Here is a 20895-nt window from a genome sequence, read left to right as displayed (position 1 = left end):
GAAAAAAAGTGAGAAGTGTATTACTTTGAATTGTGTTTCTTGAACTAAAATAAAATAATATCTAATTTTGTTCAGAACCAGCCTCTCCTTCAAAATATAGCTCCACAATTTGTGTTTTTTTCTCCGCAAAGGCGCGATATAGAAATGTTCCACACTTTCAAATAACTGCATCTCACAATTAGAAGTAATAGTTTTGTAACTCCAACAAGTAATAGTCACTCGAGTGTCGGTATTTTAGGAATCGTTCAGATATTTTTGAAATTGCGAATGAATAACACTTTTGCCAAAAATGAAAGGGGCAAGGAAGCATGGTCTTTCAAAGTCTCAAAAATGTGTTTTATACTTGTTTGATAACGTCAAGTTATAGTGTTTATCAAGTTAGTTGTAGCGTCAAGTACATTCTTGTAGATAAATTTTCCAAAAATAATTTCCGACGTTTATAATAGCAACTAAACAAATACATCAGATTATTTTTGAAATAAAAACAGTCAGACGTTTTTTTCAAACGCTGCAAGCAATATTGCGCAAAATCTTCTTTTGTCTATCATATTTCAAACACATATGAAAAATTGATGTTTTGAACGCAGTGAAAAAAAAAAAGGAAAAGAAAGACACAAATAACGTACAAACTAGTGGCTGCATTTCATTCTTTGACAGAGTTGTATTTCAATATTTACAATATATATATTTCACTACGGTTGTTTTCTGTTAACTTGAACATAGAAAATCAGTTTTCTTTTTTTTTTTAAACTGACTGATAGCTATATTTCTTTCATTCGTACTTGTTAGTTTCTAAAGAATTTTGTCTGTTACATTAAAATTTTATTCTGTTTTCGTTTCTTTGCAATTACTTGAAAATAGTGCAGCGAATGAAAATATCCTCAATCGATTAAGCAAAGTAAGTTTGATACAATTTTAATCTTTATTCTTCGAGCAATAAATCTAATAGAGATCAATTTATTTGATGAAATTTCAATGCTTTGGTAGCTGTAGTTATTGCATTATTAAATAAATGAAATAATGTTAACATCATATCGCGTTTCTACATATTTTAAGCACTATAAATACTGTACAATACTATATAACAATAGATAAATAATACTAGTATATAATATAAATTAATATTATAAATTTAATGGCAAATCAATGATCCCTCACTTTATGAAATCAGCATATAAATTTAATTTATCAAAATATTTACGAAATCAATAGATTTGATTGACTCATAGCAAAAAAAAAAATTGATTTTAAGAACTTCATAAATTCTTTTATCTGCAAAAACCATATATTCTTTTTTCCGTATTTATGCTGCGAATTATAAACTTGCATCAGAGGAACGAAAGTGCAAGAAAAAGTTCCAATAAAGAACACGAATTTGTATTTATATATTTTACCAAGAATTAAATAATTAAAAATGCATCATCGTGGATTTATAAAGTTTCTATGAAAAATTATGAGCTGGTCATTTTAGAACTCTGTTTTAATAGTCTTAATGTTGAATCCCTTAATCTCAATCTTATTCTATCTATCACCAACCATTTCAACATTACAAATCGTAAACAACTTCGACATTTCGTTAGCTGCAGTAATTAAGACATTTAAAATAAGTAAAAAGATTAAAAAACATTTAAAATAAATAGAAAAATTCACTTCGTATACAGGATGCACGAAAAGAGTTAGTTTTGTCTAACTGAAATAGAAATAGAAAATATTCATCAATACAAGCGAAAGAGTCTTAATAAATATGAGTCTAAAAACTCGTTGGGTCCATAAATATTTAAAAACTTATCTATAATAATCTCGTGTTGAACATAGGTATGTTGTGAAGTTATTTTAGTGAAAAAACAGCTTATAAACCCAATAGTTTTTGAGCCAAATAATTTTTGGACCCGTGTTTGTTAAGACTTTTTCGCTCTACAACCTATATATATGTCCCTTAGACCCTATATACTCTATGAAAAAGTTGTCAATGTCGTCGAAGGAAGTAGTTAACAAACAATGCAACGCATAAAGTGAGAGAGAAAGAGGAAGCGAGGGAACATTTCTAGGAGGGAAACACTTACGACAGAGAGCTCGATACCGTGAACTGCGGATCGTTCCCGATGGACAAAGAGCCGGCACACCGTCTTCGTACAATTCTCTTGACGTGTTCCGATCGAGAGGTCCGTAATTGCACACGAGGGCCTCCACGCGATCCCCAAATCCGACGGCCATTGTACGCCCGGTCATCGCCATGTCTGCGCCTCTGGATGTCGATTGCTCGGATCTGCCCGTGTAAATTGCACGACCGCAACCGATCTGGCTAATTGTCGACGACGCGAACGGAATGTAAGACAGGTTGCTCCGCGCTGTGAAATTCACCAATCTGAAATCGAGCGATTGTAAATGAGAAGCAATCTGTCGAGGAATACTGATAGTTACTATGTTGCACGGGGCGAGTCTAGTAACTACATCGGGCCCGGATCGAAAGTAGATGAAAATTGTGGAAAATTTTTTGTATCGTTTAACCTCTGGTTCTTAACGTCGAGAATTTTTTTGTCCCAAAATTGTAATATTTCCTCAGTTTTAAGTATATTTAAGTAAAACAAGTGATAAATTTATTTACTTCTTGATAATTTCTATCCAGCGATATCATACCGACGAGTTCAAAAAGAAAGCGACGAATTATTTTGTATACGGTGTTGGTCACTCGTTATGGTCCGCAATCAGTTGGCAGCGCAACTGTGATTAACAAGATCTATTTTGTGATGCGACGTTTTACTAACGGTGAGTTGCTCGAAATGTTGAAACCTAGGAAAGTTTCGAGTATTGAGTTTCGAGAATACTTTTTTTTTTTTAAATGGGGGTTTAGCGTCGCATCGACTACGAGGTCTTTAGCGACGTGTCAAAATTGACTCTTTATAACTGGTCTAGTAGTTGNTCGAAGCCTGGTCATAGCTATCCTTTCTTTTCTGCTTAGATTGTTATTTGGTATTTTTTGATAGAAATGGTGTGCTATGTCATGTATTTTGGTTCTATTTGTCGTAGTCCAAATTCTGTTCCATTCTTCTCTTTCCGCTTTGGTCGTTGAAGCTAGAAGGTCTTGGTGTGGGATTGGGATGTTGGTTTCTTTTGTTTGGTCGATTGTTGATTCTTTGGCTAAGGAGTCGGCTTGTTCGTTTCCTTTGATTCCCTGGTGTGACGGGATCCAGGTGATTATTATATGTTTGTGGTCATTAGTAAGAAACTATACTTTTGTTCGTGATTCGAAACTCAGATAGGCAAAGGAATGAAATCAATGAGTAAAGAATTATTTGTAACGCGAATAAAGAATGTTTGATTTATTTGTATCTCAAATATTGAGTGCAAAATGCTTCAAATGCTTAAATGCTTTACTGTTTTTAAGGATATAAGCAGATGTACGATCGATCGTAATTCGAAAATGATAATATAGAATATTCAAATCTAAAGAAATTATAAAAAAAAAAATATCTTATTGCCTCACTATCAACGGTATACTCTGAAAAACTTTTTTAGTACATCCGACACTATAATAGTCGGTAAAAACAGGAGTAGATTAGATCCAGGAATATTAGTATTCCTAAGTAAGAATTTGGATAATTTTATATGGTGTTATATTGATGGTGTTCTATTTAACTGTGGCCAATGAAATTTGTAGTAAAAAATTATTTATTCTGGAAAATTATAATTCTAATTTTTAGAATAAAAAATTTAAAAAATAAAATTAGCACTTCGACTTTTGAGAATTCTGAGTTTCGAAATGTTAAAAGGTTTCAAAATGCAGTTGCTCTTTTTTTCTTTTTGCGACATTTCTTCACAACGTTCTGAATAAAAAAATTATTAAGTGATGTTTCAAATTTTATTCATGATAAATGTAATGTACTAAGTATTGTACTTAACTACTTTTTTATTCAGAATCTTTCGAGGAATCAATTTTTGTAAAAGAGAGAAAAAGAAAAAATCATACGATTTCATTTTAAAGAAGAGTGTAACTGCATCTTTAACTGCACCGATCCACTTCTGTAAAAAGTAAAATTTTCTTCGACATTTTTTTTCTGTATTCATTAAGAATCAAGTTATATACTTGATCCAATTGCTAATCTATGAGTATTTATGCATACAAAGTACACAAAGAACATGTAAATATATATCTGTAGTAAGGAAAATATTGTATGGCACAATTTCAAAAAATTTAAATTTATGCACTCATTCAATAGTAAAATAGGGAATAGGAAAATATTGTATGGCACAATTTCAAAAAATTTAAATTTATGCACTCATTCAATAGTAAATATAGGATTTATGCATTTATCACACAAAAAACCGTGAAATATAGTTTCAAAAAGTAGTTGAAAAAATAACCAAACTTTTCTAATTTAACCGAAGTTCAATATTTAATTTATATCAAGTAAAACAACGCAAATTCATAAAATTTGAAGAATATAACGATTGTTCGTATCCTTTTTTTTGTGATTTATACATATATATCTTCTATTTTTGTTAATTTATTTACATTATAATTTACAAAGTAAAATGACCAAAATTATATATATATATATATAAAATTTATATATTATATATTATATAAATATAAATTTTATATATACATATATACATATAATTTTGGTCATTTTTATACAAAATAAATTATAATATAAACAAATTATATACACATAAATAGCATACTTTTATATATACCTAAATGATTAGAAAGAAAGAGAAGTATTATTTATAATAAGATAATAAGATAATAAAATTAATATAATAATAGGAAATATATAAACATTTAAGTATGATATATTCTAAAAAGAAAAAAAATGAAATTTTATTAATAGGAAAAATTAGTGTTAAGATTTTTAAACGATTTTTAAACGATCTTGAAAATAGTAGTATAGTAGTTCCCACTCAAGCATCCACATTCTGGACCGAAAGTGGACGCTTAAGTGGGGAGGTATATTCTGCTAAATGTATCGAAGGTGGTCACCGAAAGACTGAATGACATAAAACAAAAAGTTTTTTTACAAACACATGTTTCTTTAATTTTTTATTATTCTATTTGGAAATATAATTAATGGTTTTTTTTCAGTATTATCTGTGAATATCAAATGCCCACCATTCTCCTTCTCACAAATTATGACTTTTCCTTCAGTTTTTCAGTGGCCATCCTGTGCAAGCCATGTTTTTTCTTACAACCGCATATTTGCATGAAAAATACGTGTAATACAAGTAATATGTTCAATATGGATTTATTATACGTAATATTATCGGAATTAAAACAACAGGATATTTAATAATTTTATTCTGATTAACAATTTATTTATGATGCAGCACCGTAATTTACAATACGTTACAAGTAGCTTTTCCGTATTTGTAACATTCAACGTTTATCGATGAATATTACCATTGTATGAAAGGGAACGTTCCATATCGCAGAATAAAAAGGTTGCATTTACTCCAATACTGTATCATATAGCTCGACTGTTCTACACTTTCATCGCTTAATATACTCGTAATTTTAGATATTTCGTGCAAATTCCTTTTGTAATAATTTTCTTTTTAATTAAACGTAATAACTTTTTCGATGAAAACTTGTCGATATTTTAAATTGCTATAGCTTGTGAAAAAGAAATCGTGCAACGATTATTGGCCTCATTTCAAAATTTAAAGCCTCTGATAATCTGGAATTCGTTTTCTTCAAAAATATTTTAACATTATGTAGCGAATGGAAAAATGCGGATATTTTTCATCAAGAAAATTAGAAAATTTCTGCTAAAAACACATCGAAATACTTTTTTATGGCCAAATCCACCATGTTCTTAAAATTTAAAGTTTCCCCTTTACAAATGAAACTTGTAAAGGGGAAATAATTTTTTTTCGCTACTTTATTGAATGTTAGGGTTAAGCGACAGAAATTTAGGAAATTCTAATATTTAATTTAATATACTTTTAATCCTAATATTTAATCATAATATAAATCTATAAAACGATTTATTATGTAATTTATTTGTTATATGGTATTAGAATAAGAGTACCTTGCAAGCTTTCTGTAGATATAATCTGATAATGATGACATTTGTACGATGGTAATTTCTATAAGATTTTTATCGACAAATTTTTTAACAGATAATTTATTAATAATTTATTAATAATTTATTAACAATTTATTAATAATTTTATTAACAGATTTTTTTTATAAATAATTTATATTTAACAAAGCGATATTCTCTGATTGCAATTTGATCTTAATTTGAAGTTAATATAATATCTTCAATTTACAAATAAGGAACACAGAAATCTTCTTCAATTATGCACATACTAGGAAAATGTTTCAAACAATATTGAAATAAATATGAGAGTTTTTTTTGAAAGACACAAAAATTAATAAAACATTTCAATTTGTCAAAAAGTTAAAAAAAGTCAAAAGCCTCAATAAGTTATTTAACTTTAACCAGTTCCAGTAAACCATAAAAAAAATGTTTATCATTTAATAGGTTTGGAAAAACGTTCTATATCACATAAAAGATATAAATAAAATAAAGTATATACGTTGTATATTGTTCTAGAATTTGTTTACAATAAATAAATAATGTGTAAACGAACATATATATGAAATTTATTTATTTTGATAAAATCCGCTGTGTAGTTTAAAAAGTTTTTTATTGTCATTTCCAGTGTTCAAATTTGGCATCAATTGTTCGATTTATTTTATATAATTTATTACTTTATTTTGCCTTTTGTATTTATTTTACCTTATCTGTATCATTTAATAATTTTGTTTATCCATTTTCATTTAATTTGATTAATCAAATTTGATTAAAATTAATTCGCTACCGTACCAACATATAATTAAATAGAATAATTAGTACCAATATGTATGTATTAGTTCTGACACTTGGAATTAAACAGTCTATTGATTACCTACGATAATTACATGAATATCTCCTATTAAAACATATATACAATTTAATTAAAAGCATAATAAACACAATAATTATTACGAACCTGCAAACAATACATGTATATACATACAGTAATTTAATAAAAATTTATATCTGCGAAATTAATAATATTATTATTGAAAAATCAGTTATATATCTATATTTTAAAAATTTTATTTTATTTGTATCCGATTGTATTATAATCTTACAATTAATGTACACTGTAATCAAATAATTCATCTGTAAATTCTATATTAAATTAATAACTGATAGATAATTGGAATTATGTATTTCTTTTTACAAACAAATTTATAGCAATTTAAATTAAATTATATTTGATATTATAATTATATTTTTGTATCTTTTACGTCAATTTGGCATGTTACAGAAAATGTAGAAAGACAGCCGTTTCATATTCGAATTTACAAAAATTTTTTAAGAACACTCACAGTATGTGTTTTCAACAGTTAATAAAAAAATTTGCTTTAATTATTTATGTCTCTATTGCATTAACTTTTTAAGTGCTATATCAATTTGATCGAATTGAGGCATCGAGCAAAAGTGCAATAACCAGAGCATATTATGAACTTAATTTATGGTGCGGAATTGATTTTATTCGAAAGAGATAGGCATATATAGTATGATCGGAATAAAATTCCCTACAAATCTAATTTTCCTTTTGAATTCAATTCTTATCTTTTATTCAAAATCTTGATTGCAATCTTTTTAACCCTTTTGCTACCGTGCACAAGATATTTTCGTATTTGCATCGTTGCAATATTTCTGTCCTTGGAAGGAGACATCTCGCCAATATTATGCGTGGCAATAACAATAGTTTGCATCTTTTCTTCAATTTCTCAATTGATCCTAACAAAAGACACGACTTTTATGAGACAACTCGATGGCATCGCTAGAGTGAAATTCTGAAGCGAGATAACTAAATTGTCAGTGGAATTGTAGGAGCGATATTACGAAGCAAGATATCTTGTCAGTGACATTGCTATATACCAAAATTGTTGTAGTATGGTACTCTACAAAGTTATCGTATAAGCATCGATTTAAACTTAACTAAATCTTCTCAACATCATCAGTTCCTCATTTTTAAGAATCTTTTGATCATTTTCCCTAATTGAAGATAAGCATCGATTTAAATTTAACTAAATCTTCTCAACATCATCAGTCTCCTCATTTTTAAGAATCTTTTGATTATTTTCCCTAATTGAAGATAATAGAATTACTTTAAATTGATACCACGTAGTATAGTTAACAATACTGGCGATCAATAAGAATAACTGAAAATTATCCTAAAATGAGAAAAGGTGCTCAATTGATTTTATTCTAATCTTTACGTGGTGTGAAAAAAAAAATGAATTCCTTAACATTTATATTTATTTGCCACTTATCGAATTAATAATTGGTGTAATGGTAAACTGACACTCAGGCAAACGTTTAGTTTCCACGTTTGCTCTCATTGTTAGTGGTCTAAACAAGATTGCAGAAATGGGGGACGAGATTCTCTTCAATATCATCAGTCTCCTCATTTTTAAGGATCTTTTGATCATTTTCCCTAATTGAAGATAATACAATTACTTTAAATTGATACCACGTAGTATAGTTAACAATACTGGCGATCAATGGAACAACTGAAAATTATCCTAAAATGAAAAGAGGTGCTCAATTGATTTTATTCTAATCTTTACGTGGTGTGAAAAAAATGAATTCCTTAACATTTATATTTATTTGTCACTTATCGAATTAATAATTGCTGTAATGGTAAACTGACACTCAGGCAAACGTTTAGTTTCCACGTTTGCTCTCATTGTTAGTGGTCTAAACAAGATTGCAGAAGTGGGGGACGAGATTCTCTTCAATATCATCAGTCTCCTCATTTTTAAGGATCTTTTGATCATTTTCCCTAATTGAAGATAATAGAATTACTTTAAATTGATACCACGTAGTATAGTTAACAATACTGGCGATCAATAGAACAACTGAAAATTATTCTAAAATGAAAAGAGGTGCTCAATTGATTTTATTCTAATCTTTACGTGGTGTGAAAAAAATGAATTCCTTAACATTTATATTTATTTGTCACTTATCTAATTAATAATTGGTGTAATGGTAAACTGACACTCAAGCAAACGTTTAGTTTCCACGTTTGCTTTCATTGTCAGTGGTCTAAACAAGATTGCAGAAGGGATGAGATTCACCAAAACAATGTTAACAATACAATTTGGGAATTTCAATCTACTGTCATAGTGCACAGGGTTTTCATTAAGATCGGCGAAAGCTCGATCTTTAAATGTTTTCTGAGGCAAAGTCCAATCTCTGTAGGCGAAATCCATCTGTCGTACACAGATAGTCGGAATGAAGCATGTAGAGACAGAGAGTTAAAGAAAAGGGCTGGAGTAAGAGGCAGTGTAAACCTTCTGCTAAATTCAAAGGCGAGTTACCAGTGTCTACACACTGGATCGACCAGTTCCATTCACAAAGTAAAAGCCTCGGCACATAATAGTCGTTTCGATCAATTCAACTTAGGCTATTGCATGCTGCACAGAATGACAATACGTGTGGATTTTCACGCGCACTAGTGCGCGCATTCACACGTACGCAACTAGAAGAGTATACATAAGGCATTATCACACAACAAACGTGCAATGAAAGACTTTGTGTCTTTTCACTTCTCCTCCCTTGCCCTTTGTACCGACGTTATTTATCGTTGATCATCGAAGATTAGAGGGATATCGTCGAAATTTCATTGAATACATTTTATGTGTTACTGCTTGATCGTTTAAAAGTTTATGTTATATATGTATATGTATTATGTACGTATATAAGGGAAAGTAGGATAAAAGTGATTGATGTATTTAATTTCGTAACAGAAAATCGGATGGTAAAAAAAAAAAAAAAATTTGCACAAGGCTAAATTTTTTATTTGAACCTTATAATTGGACAATAAGAAAATGATCAAACTTCTTAAAAAAAAAATTATTTGATTATTTTTATCATGGGAAAATAAAGCTGATTTTGCCCTTTAGGGGTGGGTATCTACTAAAAGACGTATAAAATGCAATGCAGTTAAAAAATTTTTATTTTTATTAGTTAAAAATTAGTTAAATTTATTTTAATTAATAATTAATTAAAAATTTATTTTTATTAGTAAAAACAATTATTTTTAACAATTTTAGCAAATATAAAGGTATTCTATTTAGCCTGTCTTATAAACAAAATTATGTTAATTACTAGTTTAGAAATTTTTACCGTATTTACAAAAAATTTGAACAAATATTATTTATCTGAATGAATTCCTAAATGTGAAAAAACTAATAAACTATCTACCCGAGTATCATGTCACAGTTCAATTACATATCGAAGCTCATATTTTAAAAAATTTTAAAAATGGTACCCGGTTTGACCTTACTTTCCCCTACATACATAATTTCTTTCTGTTTTTTTATACATTTTATTATTTTCTGTTGGTTGATTTGAAAATGTAAAGAAACATATATTTATATTTTAATTATCAAATGAGTTTTTGTTTGTATATGTAAATTATGAGCTTTTGATGTATTTGCTTGTATGTGTAACGAAAAAAGACTATAAGTAGTCATTTTTATTTTTCAATGCATCATGATATTACATATAGTTACTGTACATAATAATAATATTATTGATTTATATATAATAGTTATACATCGTAATATTACATATAGTTATTGTACATGATAATAATATTATTGATTTATATATAATAGTTATTTTTCTTTGTCGTTACACCGTTCGATGTTCACGATTCTTAAGTATTTATTATTAAATATTTATTCTTAAGTATTGAATTATTATCAACCTATATATAATAATTTTGTTAATGATAAACAATGATTCTATTGCCATATATATAAGTACTAACGACATTTATCATATGTACAGTTTTGATTCTTTTAAATAGTGACTATAGTTCTAGTTGAAAAGTTATGAGTATATGAAAATAAAATTATATAAAATACGTATTATAAAATTATATAAAAAAATGTTATAGTTAGTCACCTGGTGGAGACACGTAGGTGGGAACTTTTTATTTTCGCTATCTTTAAAAATTTCGGAAATTCACACCCGTTGGAAAAATATAGATTATTTACAGAAACAATAAAATCCGCGATTTTTTTCTAAATATCAAAATGTAAACTATCATACGCGTGACAAGATAATAAAATCTCCAAAATATCAATAAATCTACGAAATATTTTTTTCCCGAGGGATTTTTTCCACGAAAAAATATCGCTTTCCCTCCTGTGTTCTACGATTAATTCCGTGAACAATTTAAAGATAAACATTATGTCATAAATGACAAAGAAATCATAAAGCCATGTCTATCCTGTTTTTTGCGTATCGAATCGTCGTTAATGCAAATAACGAGTTTACGTCGCGATAAAGCCACGCCAATGTGATTAATGCATATCCATTTTTTCGTTTGATTCTCTGGCCGTATTTTTCGCTTTTTTTCACGTTTTTAATCAAATGCTATCTATCTTGTTAAATTACACGCGATCCGTACTTATCTGTCAATCGTTTGCCTGCGGTAAATCACCGTGAATATTTTTGAAAAAGCCGCCTAGTAAAATAAAATCGGACGAAAATATCTATTTTGATATTTTCTCTTTTTTCTTTAAATAATTTGGAAATTGACATCGTTGTACCATTAGCATCGAAAAATTTTTGTTTAGATTTGCAATACGAAAAACTTGTGTGCAGAACCGTACTTATTTCGAAAACTATTTAAAATTCCCTAAGTGTTCGGCAATTATTTTCAATAATGTTTCTAATACTGGAGAAAGTAATTTGGTTTAATTTCCCCCGTGATCTTGCATACTTTCACTTTGAATTCTTCGCTAAATATTCTTTCTATACTGTTCTTTAATATTTTTATAAAATAACATTTTGTTTATATTTTTATAAAGTAAGGTTTACATTTTTTATAGATTGATTTTTATTTTTAATATTTTACAACATCGGAATTAAATTTGATTTTGAAATAGAAGATTATACAAAAATAACCATGTTTCTCTTCATATCAAAGAATTTTTATAACAGCATCTCTTGGTTTATTCCAACATATTTTATTGTTTTCAATTAAAATGAACTATATAACAAATTAAAAAAAAACAATCTTTAATATTCAATTATTTTACATTGAATTGGTGGATACAATTTGTTATAATAAAAGACACGTATAATAAATTGTCAAATTTATTTTGTTTCTAAGTGCTTCTATGTAATTTTTAATTGATTTCATAAATGTATTACAACTAAACTCTATATATATATGTATATAACAACTATTAATTATAAATGTATTACAACTAAACTCTATATATATGTATATGTATATATTAATTTAAACATCGATTACATATTTACAAAAATCATTTATTTTATTCAAAGTATGCATGCCTTGAGTATCTTTGTCATATTTGCATTTTTACTCTAAGTCTTTTCATCCCTCAGAATGTTGGATTTTAGAAGGAAATAGTTTTTGCTATTTGCATCCAAGTATGTTAAAGTGGGTGCCCATTATTAGGCAGAAAAAAACAAAATATAGTAAATCTTGACTTCAAGACAGGAAGATTCGATAACCTTGATCTTGACACATGTAAAGGACATTTCCCTAAATAATTACTAATAGATTTTATCCATTATTCATTACTGATTACAAAATTATTAATTATTAATAATTGAGTACCAGAATAGATACATTTTGCAATAAGGTTGATATGTCGCAGTATTTCATTATTATTGCATGCAAATTTATTTAAATTATCAATATATATAAATTATAAATTCATTCTTACGATAAATCAAATTTCTCTCAATCTAATTTCTAAATCGAACTATCCCATCATGAATTTAATTCAAGAATGATAGATTTTATTATTTTGAAGTGGGTACTCTCCGCTTATGCGTTCATATCGCATAATTAACGACAAACAAAAGTAGATTTATCACATAATTTCAAAAATTAGTGTCCATAATAAATTTATTCGCTTCTGATTTCATTTAATGAACATAAATGGACCATAATTTCGAAAAACTTACCCAATACGATTTGAATAACAATACCATCTGAATACTATTTAATTAAATAATGTTGGTAATGTATTTCACGAGTGCCAAAATCAAATTTGAGTATGTATCGTGTCAATCTCCTTTCTGCTTCTTAACAGAAGTTTCAGACATTCTTGGAAAATACCATGTTTTTAATAATTTTTCAAGAAATAATGGGCGACGATTAAAACTATTTGAAAGTTACTCGGGAGATTTCCTTAACAAATATATCAAATGTCGAAGTTGCGTAGGAGCTGCCTCGTCCAAAATCAATATTCGGGAACTTTAAACAGCACAGTCGGAGATTTACGCTATTTGTGAAGAAAAAAACCCAAAAGACGACTGAGACTTGCTGGCTCATTAGAACTGAAGCATGCAGCATATTATGGGCCAAGAGACATCCCTGATAATAGAAGTTGCCAAAAATATTTAAACAAAACGGAATTGATAAATGATATCAACGATTCAGGCCCAAGATGCATATACAAGGTTAATACTAAATTCGTACGGAAATTATCATATAATTTCATAATTATCAAAATTATCAATAAAATCGTGAACAACATGTGAGTAATTGTGATTTACAATGCAATAATATTATAAAATTAATATTACTGTAAAATAATAATTTTAATAGTTATATATTATGAATGATGAATTTAATAGTAATATTATGAATGATAATTTATAAATAATAAATAAATGTTTAATGCATGTTACTATTTTCATAAGTTGAAAAGAAGAAATGGCAATAAGAATTGTTAAAAGCGTCTACTTGAGATTTTGTTGTTTGTCAGACAGAACATGTATAATAAAAACCCACGATATATTATAATTAATTTAAATTCAAATAAGTGGATCGATAGGAATTCAATTAATCGGACACTAACTAAAATTTTGTTCCAATAAATGGAACTCGTACAAATAGCGTTCCTATGCATAGCGTTTCAATACCTAGATAATACAATAAACATACTAAATAAATTGCTTGAAGAAATATATTGACGTTGTCCAATACTTTGGATTTTATATAGGTATAGCTGGAAATACTTAAACGTTTATGTATATGTTTTTAGCCACGACGTTAAGTTAAGATAATTTTAACTCATAAGGAATTAATAAACAATAAGATAAATATTTAACACATTCGAAACGGATATTTAATGCATTGGAAATCCTATGTTCTATAAAATATTCTATAAAAAAAACTTGTATATTATTAAACATGTTCTGTAATTTACAATATATTGTATTAAAAACATAATAATCTGTTGTGGACATATCAATATCAGAAATAAAAAAATAATCAGTAAGAAAACAAAAATTTATTTCTCCAGGTTGTGACATCAAGATTTAAAAAAATTATCAAACAAAAAATCGGAATAAATAAAATAAGTAAAAAACAAAACAAACTACTCAAAATAAATAAAATAAATAAAAAACTGTGAAACTTTGCTGTGTTATAAAATATAAAAGTATATTGCTATTGTTATAAAAAGAATATAGTATAAAATTATTTAGTATGTAAATAGATTATTTAAGTATATTATATCATATATATTACAATTTATACATCAAAATAGAATATTTTGAAAATACTATTTAAAATACAAATCAGATAAAAAAGTTACTTATATTATAATTAACTTAAGCAACGATTATTAGAAATAATTGTTAATGATTGTTATAAATTTTAACAAATAAGATATATGGATTCATTTTGTTATTCTCTGATTACATAAGAAATATTACTTTGTATATTTTGTTAATGATATTTTACTAATATACAAATAGAAAATTATCCAGAAACTGATAAAATGGTGTTACAAAATTGGAAAAGAAGAATTTCTGTTTTTATTAAATTTATTAAATTAAATAATATATTAAACTTCCAGTATACTCTTACTATTTCGTATATATTTCTTATAAACGCATTCAATAAATAATTTTGATTATACAATTTATTGTCTTACAATTTTAATTATATAATTTTCCTTGTAATAACATTGAAAGATATAATTTGCTTTTAATTATTGCTAGTTGATTAATTAGTAAATTAAAACTAGATTGATTAGTTAGACCAATTATATACATCTAAATTGTAATTTAATTCAAAAAGTAAAGTAATCATACACGTTCAAAACGTGAAGAATTGTACTCTAATTAGCTAAAATTTCTGTTCGTTACTTAATTTTCTATTTCGATTCACGGCAGCTCAATTTAAAATGTAGCAAGAATTTTTTAACGTAACGTAACGTCAGTCATAATCGAAATCGTATTATTACTCCTGTATCAATTTTTCATAACAGTTATTTTTAGGTTTTCACAAGATCAATCATTCCTCCGGGATCGATAAAATCCCCAATCACTCCGCATCAATAATTCTCAACAAACCATTCCGGTACTTTGATTCTGTACGGTAGGAGTGAAGAGAGAGGAAAGATGTTGAACAATTTTTGGCGCTACTTCGATTATTCTGTCCATTTCTTTTCCATTTTTCAAATGATTTCTTATTATAAAAGAAACAATCACTGAAAACAGTAATTAATGGAGCTTTTATATCTCACAAATAAAGTTTATAATTGAGTTTTAATTATTACAATAAAGCCTTCCATATCCAAACTAACAAACGTGTTCGATTAATGGAATTTTCAGATAATGGAATAACCACTCTTATGATAATAAATTGTATCTAAATGGTCAACAACATTTCAGTCTATTTCGATAATTAAAAACATTATGCTTTTCTTTTTATTACTGAATTTTTCTGTCTTTAGTTTTTTTTTTTTTTTATATATTCTTTTGTATATTGATTCTGTGTCTCAAATCAGCTTTTCTAAATACTTTGAGTGTGTAAAAAGATACATACTCGTCATTTTCATTTTTCAAATTATATCTACGGTATCTTCATCTCTCCTAAATGAAACATAATCACTTAAGCATCGCATCGTTGCGGAGAAAATGATAATCCGGAAAAATATGTTTTTTAAGAGAAACGGAAATCTGGTTTTGAACAGAATTAGATAATATATTGTTAATTAAAGAAACAATAATTTAAAATAATATACCTTTCATTTCATCAATATGCATTAATATCACAATAATGAGATAAAATTCATAATAAGATAGTGTCACATGAATCAGGAAAAACAAGATAATTCCTTTTTCATCAGTCAAATTATGAATATCTATGAATAATAAATTTTCATAATCAAGGACTATCTCTGTAATATTTTTTAGTGATAATTGGAAAATCACGTTTTTTGAGTTGTGTTACTTTCGTTATAAGGCGATATATGTTTATTATTTCTCGTATGTTTCATATTATTTTTCAATAATATGAGATATAACAATCTTGTACTTCATTCTAGTAAACTGTTTTCACAGTTAAAACAAACTCGTTAAAAATATAATTTCTCAATAATACTTCAATCAAATCAAATATTCATTGTTTTATAGCTGCTAAAAGAAGAAAAGGGAAATTAAAAAATGAAATTTTATAAATAATTTCTATATACCTTTGTTAAATATTATACATTTATTAAACTCATAAAATATGATGATATTAAGTTTAATCATCAGGTATCTACAATATACTGATTTATTCGACCATTAATTTATTGTTTATGTGAGAAGATCAGCTATCAGTTATAGATTTAATCCATTATTAATTATTTTTCTGAAGCTGAGCTCACATTTCATCAAGTAATAAATAAATCACATAAATTTTTATAAAAAGGAATTAAAAAGTTTATAGACTGATTGTATTTAATGTAGAGAACGATAAATGCATATTGAAATAAAGAATTTTTTTATTCTTATTAAAAAGATATTTGCATAATAACATTAATTATTATAATTTACTATGGTTTATGTTTTATTATTATGATTTATTATAAGAAACACTTTGTTCTATTTGTAAACTATTTCCAACATCGAAACACTTTTAAAATATTCTGATACTTTTTCTACTTTTTGTATTTTTAACAATTATCATTTAACAATTATAATAGTAAATTTATCAAAGTATACACATACGATAAAAAATTATTTCTTGATTGATTTAAAGAATAAATTGATTTCAAATTAAAAAATTCCTCATAATTTGAATGAAAGCAATGTAAATCAGATTTGAATAACTTTTTAAAAATAAGTATTTTATGCTGCTTTTATTTCTATTTTCTAGATCACAATCCTTATTTTATTACATACTACGCGTTATTTATGTTGTTTTAGTGTAAAATTTAATGTAACAATACATACATATAATTTTGCGTTCTATAATTAAAAATACGGATTCAGTGGCAAGTTCAATTTTTAAGAAAAAGAAAAAGAAAGACAAAGAAAAATAGAGAAGTCAGTTAATTACCTCGCCGATTCAATTACAGTTTCTTGCTATACCGGCCACAATAGAACAATTAAATCCTGAACTACACAACAATCCCTCCAATCTCAAAAAATTGAAAGACCATACAAATGAAATTCAATTTAACACGATGCACACAATCGGCCCGATACACGGCTACGCGTTTACTTTTATTCTTTCCGAATAACGCCTTTCAGAATGAATCTCTATACTGAAGTTCGTGTACTCGCACAAAGAGCTAGGCAAAAAAAAAAAAAGAAAAAAAAAGAAAAACAGAAACACACATGTGAAGGTACAAAAAAGGAAGAAGAAAATAATCACCGTGAAAAAGAATGAAAAACCTATTTTGAAAAACTCGCGCGAAAGTGTACGTGTGCAAAAAACTTACCCAAATTCCGCGGAATCGAAGTCTTCTACTTCATCATACCATGATTGAATATGAAAGTGAATTCTCGCGGCGGACGTCACGTTTTCCAGCTTGTTCATATCGAGAACGTGCACGTTCTGCCATACACCGAATCGTTCTACAAAAGAAATATACACGCAGATTGATACTCCTGTAATGATTATGAGGTAGATAAATCATTCGTTTACCAATTTAAGTAATTAGAATATTCATTACACAATGCACGCTAAAAATGTTAAAAACTCGATGATTATTTCGAATCAAGATTGTTAAATTATTTTAATAATTCCTATCAGTTTCTTAATATTATAATAATTATTATTTGTTCATAAGAAGTTCTTGTTAAGAAAAATGTTTTAGATAAGAGAGGGAAGTTTTAGAAAAAAATTGAAATTCTCGAAAAAATTGTTTTATTTTCGACAACGTTTACAATAAATATTTATGTATATTATGTCGATAATATGAAAATCAGAAAACAATGTTTACTATATAATTTGCTGTTTATCACATGATAATTGTCATGATAAGGAGATTGATGGTTAAAAAATATACATTTTATTTGGAAATGGAACACTTGCCGTGATTTGAAATAATTATGAAAAATTTATCTAAATCCGCATGAAATCTGTTTAAAGAAGTTTTTATGAAAAATGTTTAAAATATCTATTTCAAATGTTTATCTCTCTGTATAAAATCTTATGAAATAACGATCTGCTTAATTACAAGACCTAATAAAGGAAAAGTTTTGTTCAATAAAAACTATAAAAAATTGTAATTTCTGTAATCTTCTAATAATTACGTTTTGTTGTCTATCTTCATCTCAAGTTAAAGTTGGACTAAAATTTTTACTTTAATTGATCGATTAATGTTTATGATTAATAAAATTAATCGTCAATCGTTGATTAAAGTAAATTAATTGTTGAAAAATCGGCGATTGATTGATTAGAACCGTCAATTATAAATTATTAGTTATTAGTTATTACATCGAATTTAATCATAATTTTATTTAAATTGAATATATATTTTGAAACTAATATTATTATTATTTTAAAATAATAAATAAATAGTTTCGGGTTAAGACATTTCATCGAAATAAAACATATTCGTAATTTATATTGTTGAGAGCAATCCATATGTCTAGCAAGCCTAATTAACTTATTTTTTTTAAGATTTATTATTCTAGAGATTTGTTAAATAAAACGAGAAATAATAAAAAACTTTATTTCTTTGCTATCATTATTCAGGGATTTATAGAGGCTTTATTATCTCTCTATATATTATCGTAGGATGTCTCGATTCATAGGTGTGAAAAAAAGATACATAAAAAACGGTATAAAATAAATTTTAATAATTAATTGTTAATAAGGTGACTAGATAAAGGTTAATAAACTAACGATTAAAATTGAAAGAAACTTAATTGTTATTAACAATTAGTTGAAGTAAGAATTTAATACTTCATTGCAATTAACGATTAAAAGATATTTAGTTGTTCATTGCAATTAACGACTGAACTTGGAATTCAATCTTAACAATTAAAGTTGGGATGTAATTATTAATTTCGATTAAAGATTGTTGGAAAACTTTAATCGTTAATTGTTGATTAATCTTTTGCTAATCAATTTTAAGTACCATATGTTTACATGTTGATCATTAATAATAATTAAAACTCATTACTCTAAATGTGTATTATAGTTCTTAATTATAAGAATTATGATTGAAGAGAAAATTCAATTTCAATTAAATGTTCGACCAATAAAATAACATAATAAATAAATAAATAAATGTAATAAATTTTTAATTCAATAAAATAATACGACAAAATAGATATGTAGCAATTTGGAAAAATATTTTATATTGTTCCTCCTCCCCTCCCTTGTACTGAAGTTAATTTGTTTTGTCAGTCAAATAGATTAATTTTTTATTTTTTTCTTTTTTTTTAATCCGTTGATATTTTTCAAGGATACGTATCAATTTATTATGAAAGTATTTTATTGACAAAATTTTAGTGGATTGTTATTTTTTGTATTTAAATACACGCATATGTGTGTATTAAAAGTGTTTATATGTTTTATTCAATAAGTTTTATATCACGTGCATTTGAAATTTAATGCAACAATTACGGAATTCGTAGTGACATGTTTAATAATATCGGCAACATCGATTATTCCTAAGTGATATTTTCCAACTGCTGGGAATGTTATGCTAAAAAAATTCATTTGTTACCGGAAAATACAAATACTTCAGACTTTTATATAAAACCAGATTATTAATCGAATGACTTTTACATTAGGAAATCAGATTATCAGTCGAGTAAAACCTTAATGAAGATTAACAAAAATTTAATAAAAATTAATAAAACTTAATAAAGATTAATAAAATTTAATAAAAATTAATAAAACTAATTAATAGTTATTTATACTTAATAATAAAGATTAATAAAACTTAATACAGATTATTAATTTTTATATTAGAGAAAACTGTATTGAAATTTAATGTAATTAAAAGTAAACTTGGAAATTTATAAAATCACAATTATTACTTAAAATGTAAACTGAATCACGATTGTTAAATCATTGATCCAAATTTTGAATTATTGTCCTTTATTTTCGATACACAGGACGATGCGTGTTAAAACCGGAAATACGTTGTATTAATTGAGAAATAAAGTTGAAAATTGATTTGAATAATAAGAGATAATAGACAAGAATAATAGAAACTGATCAATTATGATTTCATATATCTCAACATTAACGTAAAATTATCTGCTAACTATGTGATATTCTATATTAAAATTGGTCGATTTGTCAAATTTTCTAGCAATTTATGCTTTATTATTTATATAAAGAATGTTACGATTTATAAGAATTATATATATATATATGTATAATTTTTGCAATAGAATGTACAAATAAACTACAACACTTTGGACTCGTTAGATGTGATTCATCTGCAATTTTCAATCCGAGACTGTTTCAATAAAAGATATTCTGGTCATTGAATTGATAAAAAAGGGCCAACTGCATGACCTACATACTTCTTGAGCATCGGATTTTTTCATCCGGAGGCAACTGGCTCATTCGTTG

At 26.6% G+C, this 20895-nt stretch overlaps 1 protein-coding gene across 1 annotated transcript; it reads right to left on the bottom strand.

Annotated features, from left to right (window-relative positions):
- Nucleotides 1-1503: 1503 nt before the first annotated feature.
- On the bottom strand, nt 1504-17928 carry LOC122530089. The gene is made up of 3 exons (XM_043656749.1): nt 17795-17928; nt 2064-2365; nt 1504-1580 (listed from the first exon to the last, which is right to left on the bottom strand). The coding sequence occupies exons 1-3, from the start codon at nt 17890-17892 to the stop codon at nt 1522-1524; spliced, it is 459 nt and encodes a 152-aa protein (XP_043512684.1). The 5' UTR covers nt 17893-17928; the 3' UTR covers nt 1504-1521.
- Between the last annotated feature and the right edge of the window lie 2967 nt (nt 17929-20895).

The sequence above is a fragment of the Frieseomelitta varia genome, unplaced genomic scaffold, assembly GCF_011392965.1.
Source record: "Frieseomelitta varia isolate USP_RPSP 00005682 unplaced genomic scaffold, Fvar_1.2 scaffold_326, whole genome shotgun sequence".
NCBI lineage: Eukaryota > Metazoa > Arthropoda > Insecta > Hymenoptera > Apidae > Frieseomelitta > Frieseomelitta varia.
This window is presented reverse-complemented; position numbering and strand designations above follow the sequence as displayed.